Below are 9,002 nucleotides of genomic sequence, written 5' to 3'. Positions count from 1 at the left end.
TCCGTTAAGCAGCCAGTACTTTCAGCCTTCTTCAATGAAGGTGTCTTCACAATGCTTCTTGTTGATTTGGCCTTGACAGCAGAATCAGCCGACTTGCACCTCAACCTCTGCTTGTGGGTTTGTCTGGAAATAAAATTTAATCCCCACTATTAATATATTAGTAACTTGGGGGTTAAGCCTAAAACTTACTCGATGGATATCTCCATCTCACTATCATCATCATCATGGAGAAAAGGTAATGGAGGTGAAAAGAGCCAGTTTTCTACGTTGGAGCCGCGACCCCGAAAACCCCACTGGCGGGCGGAGAAGGGGAGTGAAAAAAAGGGGAACGCGGTCGGGTTCGCCTCGACGTTTCGGTTGCCATGGTTACAACGAGGCAAACATTTTTGCCTCGGTATACCGCGCCATCTTGCAAGGGGTTTTTCGCGGGGAAATGGGAATATTTTGAGCAGCATTTCTCCATGTGACCACGATGGAGATGGACCACAATTATTGTCAAATAAAAACCAAAAAACGGAAGAAACGCAAAGAAGGTAATAATAATTTATAAATATTAATAATTATTTATAAATATAAATAATTATTTATAAATATAAATAATTATTTATAAATATTAATAATTATTTATAAATATTAATAATTATTTAGAAATATTAATAATTATTTAGAAATATTAATAATTATTTAGAAATATTAATAATTATTTAGAAATATTAATAATTATTTAGAAATATTAATAATTATTTAGAAATATTAATAATTATTTAGAAATATTAATAATTATTTAGAAATATTAATAATTATTTAGAAATATTAATAATTATTTAGAAATATTAATAATTATTTAGAAATATTAATAATTATTTAGAAATATTAATAATTATTTAGAAATATTAAAAATAACTTTAAATTAAATCTAATTTGTTGTTTTTACGTTTTAGGGTTAAGATTTGATGAGGATTTCATAACAGAACACTTGAAAGGAATTTTAAATGAGGCCTCTAACTTGCAATCAGTTACCTTTCAACACAGAAAAGAAGAAATAGTGGTAATTTCTTTTAAAACTATTTCGATATTATCTGATATAAATTAACTAACATTTTCCTTGAAATAGAATGCCCTTAAACAAATTCAAATCGAAAAAATATGTCAACTAACAGAAGAGGCGACAGAATGTTTAGATATATTTGCAGATCCTAATAATGGCCTGCTGGATAAAGCAAGGTTTACGTACAACAGGAATCACTTGATGGCAGAAAGAAGTTTCTATTGCAAATTGAAAGTTTCTTTCCTGGTTCTACCTAAATTTATACTTCTGAACAACATTGATCAGGAGCTAGTCATCTCTATTTTTCTTGTCCGTTTTTTTAACGAGCTCTTCAAGTGCTATTGTGCAACTGAAATGAAAGCATCTGAAAACCAACCTGGGCCAAGTGCAGTTAAAATCCAGAAAACTTTCGAGTGCAAGCTAAGCGCTTCGGAAATTAAGAAAAAAGAAGGGAACACCATACATCAAATAGCAGGATATGCAATTGATCAGATCATTGGGTTTTTTGAATGTGAAGATTTCTGGAGAAACTGTCTTATCCCAAAAGAAGAAGCCAAGGAAATCTACCATGCTTGGACTGAAAAGCAAGACCGAGGTGGTCTACTATACCTCTCTCAAACTGCTTATAGCTTTTTCTTTAAAGTCTGTGATATTATTTGTAAATATGTCGATGCTAAGGACCCCTTACGGTTAAATACTACAAGAAATTGCAATATAAAGTTGGAGTTAGAAAAAAACCAAATTATTAATGGATTATGGGATAAATTATGGAGTAAAGATTTAGAGAACTCAAACAGTGCCAAGCTCAAATGCTACCAAATCCTAATTAATTGTCATTTGAAAGGACTTACAAGAAAATGTAAATCCCAAATCCAGTCCCGTAAGAGGGATAGTTTGAATAGCAGTGGCATAAGGAAAGAATTGAAAGTTATAACTCAAAAGAAAGTTTTAATTAAACAATTACCAAAGTAAATAACCAATTATTGTCAATCTAAAGAGACATTTCACAAACGAAAAGCATCCCGAGCAACTTTGTTTCTTAAAGCTCTTTTTCCTACAGTTTTAGAGCAGTTTCCATTTAAGGTTTTGGGTATAATGGATTTCATTAATTTTATCCTTTTCACACCTTGCCCGTACTGACTAACAGTTGGATTTTCTCCAGCACCAGAAGCTGCCCTTTGCTTGCTGAAATATTGTTCAACAGGGTCTTGATTGAAATGTGAAGTTAATACGAAAGGTGCCCCCTTCTCCAACATGTATTTGACGAGGGCTATAGTCGAATGAACTGAAATAAATTGGGGGAAAGAGAATTAGTGACACAGTTTAGAAAAAGTATAACTTTATAAGATTAATTTATTACCAGTGATTCGCAATCCTTCCAAAGTTTCTTCACTAAGTAGCATTTTTGATCGGGGCAACTCATCATCTATTTCAGAATGACTAACTTCCTCTTCCCACTCATCTAGGTACCCGAGAAAATCTTTCATCAGCCACTACAAGGAAATTAGTTTTTGAAAAACTGTATTTTAAACTGGAGAAATTAGTATACCTCAAAACGCCAATCATCCACACTTTTAAATGGAGCTAAGGCTGGCTTTAGTTTTCTTTTAGCATCTGTGCAGTTTGAAACATTGAGAATATCAAAAAATGTATCGAACATCCTCAAGAATTTAACTGTCTCGGACGCTTCATCACCCAAAAGTATTTCCATTGCGTTGGCTGTGGTACTGCTCAGTACTTGTACACATAATTTAACTTTCATACAGCTGTATGAATCTGGGTTTACATGGTTGTACGTAAGTTTGGGTGCTAGTCTAAGTAACGAAGATGAATCCAGCTTATATGTATCAACAACATGCTTCCATAGCAAATATTTCCCATTTTTTTTCAGCTTTCTAATTGGTCTGAAAATTTGGTCTTTATGTTTTTTAAGTTTACCGCTGTTTGCTAATCCATTTTTGGCCGTTTTCACCCCGTGGCACACATCAGAAACAAAGTATAATGGTTCAAAATTATTGAATGGATTTTTACACCGATAACCCACTTTGTCTTGGCGTAAGAGTTTTTCACTCTCCGTGCAAAATTTGATTAATTTTTGATTGGTGGCAGCCTTATCAAATATAACCGAAATAATCTTAAAACTGGCTCCTTGTAAATGTTCTATTGCTTCCCATAATATTGAATATAAGTCTTCCGCCTTTAGCTTATCGCATGGAAAATATGCATAAGCATATTTAAAGTTTGTTGTCACACCTCTAACCATTAATTGTAGCACATGAGTGGCTAAATCAATGTTGCTATTTTCTTCTTCGTTAGAGTGCTGAATTTGTTTTTCAATTTCTGCTACTCTGTTTCGAAAGGTATTAAGATTGTTGGCACCTATCAATTCCCCAGTATTACTTTTGAATACAAGGTCTTGTTTTATTTGAATTTCATCCAAAATTAACGAGAAATATTTCTGGTGTTCTTCTAAGTTGTCCAAATCAATTTTGGTCCTCATTTCTAGCAGTGTAGCTTCATCGAAACCACTCTTTGAAGTCATGTCAATTGAATAATTGAACAATGTCCTTTTAGAGGGGAGTGGTATGGCTTGCCTTAAAGCCTCGTATGTTGTTGGTGACTTTGCTTTAATGGACAGACACCACTGTATAATGGCTGGGTGCCACTTACGTGGCCTTGATTTATTTGATGCATTAATTTTCATCTGCTCACGTAAAAATAGCTTTTGAAAAACTGTTTTGCTCTGAAAAGGGTTTTTTTGTAAAATATTTTCAAATTCAGAGCTTTCTTCTTGGGACATAAAAATTCCATCATTCTTATAGATTTTCTTTATGTTTTCCTTCATGTGCTTAATTTTTCTTTTCTGTATTGTATTGGCTGTGTATAATGTATCATATTTTCCCCGTAAAGCTTCTGCGCTGAGATATCGTATGTTGGTAAACTTTGAATTAGGCTTCCCACTGATAAATCTGTTTGTTTCTCGCAGTTTCCTCCTCTGTAAAACCTTCTTAGACAGGCCACAGTTTACACAACGTTCTTTTTCTTCCAAAAAAAGCTTTCGACATTTATCAGATCTTAAAGACTGACTTAATGAGCAAACATAAATAGATTTCAGATATCGGTCTTTAAACGAGTCAAACAATTCACCCCGAATGCCTTGGCAGCAATTCCAACTATCTAATTCTAACATTATGTCAACTAAATCTCTTAGTATTTTAATTGGCTCTTGAAAATTTACTGTTGAGCTGTTAAAAGCAGCATGTCTACTAGGAACTTCCTTATCACAAACTGTTACAGAAAGAGCCATTGTTGGGTTTAAAATGAGCTTCATGAAGTCATTCTTTTTGAACACTAAGCTTGTTATAGTATTAACATTTCTGTTCGAACCCCGCTTTATCTCCATGCTCCATTTTATGGATTCCATATTGCTTGATTGGTAATTTAAGAAGTCTTTCGCAAGATGTTCAAGAGAATCGATAAGTTTAATTGGGATTTCTCTTTCCCCAGAATCATTCTTAGTTTGAATTGCAATCTCCTCTACTATGGTACACGAATTAGAATCCTCAAATACCTATGACAAACATTATAATATATATTATTATTTTTTAACGGTAATAGTATTGAAACCTCGTATTTGACTCACCACATCTTTTTCATTTTCATTTTCCATAAGAACCAGCGCCTCATTAACAACAGAATCATGGATAATGTCTGTTGAGATGTTTCTAGTGGGTTGCACTTCAGGCTATATAATCACCAATATTAGAATAACAACTTTTATGGATAGAACATTCATTTATGGAACTCACTTGTGGGTTGACGTTGACAATCTCAGAACATTCATCGTGGTCAGGCATAGGGTCTGGATTGCTGACTGTTGGTCCCAAGCCACCCGGAAAATGATTACCACAGACGTAGTGGTGTTTTTTTACATTTGTTGTTTGTATTTCAGGCCTTTTAATAGCACGTAACCATCTCACACACTTCTCATATTCAGTGGTTGGTTTTGGTACAGGAAAAAACCGAATTTCTCCGGTAGTTTGGGAGGCACACTTCTTTCCATTTTCACGACTTTTGCAATTAAGATAGACGCAGTATCTTTTCCCCATTATTTTTCAGCCTTCAGTACTAATTTCTTACTTATAAAAATATTGAACTGCAAAAAACCCCAAGAGCCATGAAAGAAAACCATACACGAACACGATTAGACGACATATTGCGATTGACAGCCAGTAGAGGGCGCAAACAAACGATTCAGTATTTCGGCGGCAACGCGTAACCATGGCAACCGAAACGTCGAGGCGAACCCGACCGCGTTCCCCTTTTTTTCACTCCCCTTCTCCGCCCGCCGGTGGGGTTTTCGGGGTCGCGGCTCCAACGTAGAAAACTGGCTCTTTTCACCTCCATTACCCTTTCTCCATGTCATCATCATCCACAGCATTTGCTTTGGCTCCCTCTTCCTCTTGAAGCTGAGCTATAAGTAATTATATATATATATATTAGTAATTACCAGTAACTAGAACAACGCGAGGCAAGTTAATAATCCCTTACAACTTTGACCTCAATAACACGACCTTTGTTCGACCCTTATTGGAATCAGCCTCTTGCCTATGGAACCCCTATCGTGTTCGGGACATAAACCACCTGGAGAATGTTCAAACGGTCAAACCCGGGCTTCAAATATCCCGTATGTGCTGAAATCCTTTAGGCGACAAGACAGACTGAGGTCCCTAAACTGGCAATCTCTCAAAGACCGTCGACTTTACATAGACTTGGTTTTATTATTTAAAATACTACGATGCCCGGACCAAACGTATTTTTCCTATACGGCGTCAACTTTTAAAACACGGGGGCCCAGATTTAAATTACGCCTTCCCCACTCTCGATGTGATGCTGCGAAATATTCATTTTTCCGTAGGGTAATCATTCCCTGAAATAACTCACCTGAGGATGTTGTGTCCGCTACTTCAGTTGCGATTTTCAAGCATAAACTAATGGAATACCTCAACACCACTTAAATTAACGCAATTACATGGCTCTATGGCACCATGCCCCTAGCCATTCCCGGACAATGAGCAAAACAAAATCAATACAATCTATCCGAAAGATTCAATTAAAAGTGAATAGCCCCAAAAACATTTACGTTAATTTTAGGATGAAACTTTTCTCTATCATAAAAATTTTATGACTGACCCCTAAAATATCAACGATAGTTTAAGGAAGACCCCTGTCACAACGGTAATGTAAGCGCCATCTCGTACACATATATGGTGAAAATATTTACCTTGACAAACTGGATATTTCCCCACATAAAATTTGACATGCATGGGCCTAGTTCATTTCGGAGGCTCCGTTTTTACCCACCCGCCGATGCCTTGATTACAGTCTCTTTAAAGGGAGGGTGAAGTGGAAAGTCAAGTGATTTTTATCGATTCTTCTAGTTATTATAAGACCAGTCTGCATAGTGAAACATCCAGGTAATACCTCCGAATGATTTTAAAATTAGGCACCGATACTCGGGGTTTCCCGATAGTATCGGATCGGTTGGTTTAATATGATACTAAACCGATACTCGTTTAATATGCTACTAAACCGATACTCGTTTAAAATACTTTAAATGGCGCTACGTGACATTTTTAGGTCTTTCAGTAATGTATTGATAATATTTCATTTCTATGAATGTCAATCGTGATGATTTCTCATTTATATAAAAAGTACCTGAATTTAGTTTATCTAATAACTAATAATATTATTTTGGAAATACCTCTAAACTGTGTACTTAGAAGTATAATTCATGAAATTACACTTTAAATTAAATTATTTCCTTGATCTGTAAATGGCACTGTCCTACTAAAAATATCGGCATCGGTCGAAGTATCGAGTTTTTGGATCATAGTGAGTAAATATCGGTATCGGTTCCTGTTTGCACCGGCACCGATCGGTATCGGGTTAAGCCGGGTATCGGTCATCTCTAATTTTCGTCCAAAATACTTACAGGTAGTTGACATTTTCAAGGATTTCTCGATGAATTCTTTTGTTGAAAAACATATGAGCGAATATGGGCTCGTAAGTTTTCTTTCCGACATAAATCCGTCTTTTCTTCTCATCCAATTGATTCCACAGGTTAAACAAATGTCCCCGACCAGGATCCCAAAACATTTGCGTTTGATCAATGATAACCGATTTGCCATTCGCCAATTGGTCCGTTACATTCGGATCATTGAGGAAATGAAATAGTCTCCCCCTTTTTTCCTCAAACCTGGATACGCAATTTCGTTTTGCTGAAAAATTAACGCGTGCAACTGTATCACGAATTAGCCCAGAGACAAGTGTTTTTGTCGACATAGATTTATTTACTGTTAATAGGGATTCATGTAATTTTAGAAGCAGGAATAGAGAATAGGGTATATTGGGCGCGCATCAAAGTCCACGACCCCCTTCCCGGGGGGGGCATGAAAGAAGAGACGGGTCATAGCGACAGAGGTAAAAAGGAATAACGTATTTTTCGCCGTCTCCGTCAGAAACGTCATCAAAACGTAGTTTAGGTGAGCCAATAAGATAATTTAAAATTTTCGTTTCGTGTTAAATTGACGCCTTTTCCAAAATATAGTTGAAATAAATTGACGCCTTTTCCAAAATATTGTTGAAATAAATTGACGCCTTTTCCAAAATATAGTTGAAATAAACTGACGCCTTTTCCAAAATATAGTTGAAATAAATTGACGCCTTTTCCAAAATATAGTTGAAATAAACTGACGTCTTTTCCAAAATATAGTTGAAATAAATTGACGCCTTTTCCAAAATATAGTTGAAATAAATTGACGCCTTTTCCAAAATATAGTTGAAATAAATTGACGCCTTTTCCAAAATATAGTTGAAATAAATTGACGCCTTTTCCAAAATATAGTTGAAATAAATTGACGCCTTTTCCAAAATATAGTTGAAATAAATTGACACCTTTTCCGAAATATAGTTGAAATAAATTGACGCCTTTTCCGAAATATAGTTGAAATAAATTGACGCCTTTTCCAAAATATACTTGAAATAAATTGACGCCTTTTCCATAATATAGTTGAAATAAATTGACGCCTTTTCCAAAATATAGTTGAAATAAATTCACGCCTTTTCCAAAATATAGTTGAAATAAATTGACGCCTTTTCCAAAATATAGTTGAAATAAATTGACGCCTTTTCCAAAATAAAGTTGAAATAAATTGACGCCTCATATATATTGATGTTGACATTTGCTAACTGCCCAATAATTTGCCGCCTTTTCCGAAATATTGTTGAAATAAATTGACGCCTTTTCCGAAATATTGTTGAAATAAATTGACGCCTTTTCCAAAATATTGATGTTGACATTTGGTTCTTTCTCAATAATTTGTCGCCTTTCCCAAAATATAGTTGCAAAAAAACTAGACTCCTTTTCTGAAATATTGACGTTGACATTTGCTAATTTCCCTATATTTTGACACCTTTTCTCTACGCCTTTTATTTAGATTTTTTTTACAAAAAATCATATTTACCAAGGATTTGACACATTTTCCCAAAAATAATGTTGAGTGAATTAAAAAAAATCCCGAATAATTTGACGGTTTTTTCAAAATTTACCGTTTTCAATTATTGAATTCCCAAAAAATTCAACGATTTTCCCAAAACATTTCAGTTTTTCTCGCATTTATATTTCCCTCCTTTTATCAGAAATAAATGTTTCCGTAAGCTTAAAAAAATCCATAGCTATAAAACTCCGGCGCGAGTCCGGCAATTTTTCACAGTCCCCTCTGGCTTATTTTGCAAGATTGAGTGCAGAATGCGTTAAGCGGATAGCGGCTTCAATGGCGGTAAGTGCATGGATTTTAAAATTTTCAAAAATTTTTTGGACCAACTTGCGGCGGCCAAATAATTTTTTAACTATTTTTTTCGGACTCCTCATGGTCCAATTAACTAGAAACCA

The 9,002-nt window shown here is 35.0% G+C and overlaps 1 protein-coding gene across 2 annotated transcripts; it reads right to left on the bottom strand.

The window, feature by feature from the left end:
- Positions 1–1,206: 1,206 nt before the first annotated feature.
- Positions 1,207–5,464, bottom strand: LOC149640747 (uncharacterized). Of its 2 annotated transcripts, XM_089850712.1 has the most exons (6): positions 5,243–5,464; positions 4,858–5,176; positions 4,692–4,793; positions 2,598–4,619; positions 2,409–2,541; positions 1,207–2,333 (listed from the first exon to the last, which is right to left on the bottom strand). In XM_089850712.1, the coding sequence occupies exons 2-6, from the start codon at positions 5,155–5,157 to the stop codon at positions 2,053–2,055; spliced, it is 2,838 nt and encodes a 945-aa protein (XP_089706838.1). In that variant the 5' UTR covers positions 5,158–5,176; positions 5,243–5,464; the 3' UTR covers positions 1,207–2,052. The 2 variants fall into 2 exon arrangements, with proteins under 2 accessions (XP_089706838.1, XP_089706837.1); XM_089850711.1 differs by having other exon boundaries at positions 1,208–2,333; positions 4,858–5,464.
- Between the last annotated feature and the right edge of the window lie 3,538 nt (positions 5,465–9,002).

This window comes from Phalangium opilio, unplaced genomic scaffold (genome assembly GCF_054372755.1).
Source record: "Phalangium opilio isolate 3A_F unplaced genomic scaffold, DU_Popi_V2 ptg000093l_1, whole genome shotgun sequence".
Lineage (NCBI taxonomy): Eukaryota > Metazoa > Arthropoda > Arachnida > Opiliones > Phalangiidae > Phalangium > Phalangium opilio.
This window is presented reverse-complemented; position numbering and strand designations above follow the sequence as displayed.

Coding starts and splice junctions, on each gene's coding strand:
- LOC149640747 (XM_089850712.1), bottom strand. CDS start 5,157: ATGGGGAAAAGATACTGCGTCTATCTTAATTGCAAAAGTCGTGAAAAT. Junction 4,620..4,691: donor ATGAAAATGAAAAAGATGTG/GTGAGTCAAATA, acceptor TGTTTGTCATAG/GTATTTGAGGATTCTAATTC. Junction 2,542..2,597: donor TGGATGATTGGCGTTTTGAG/GTATACTAATTT, acceptor ATTTCCTTGTAG/TGGCTGATGAAAGATTTTCT.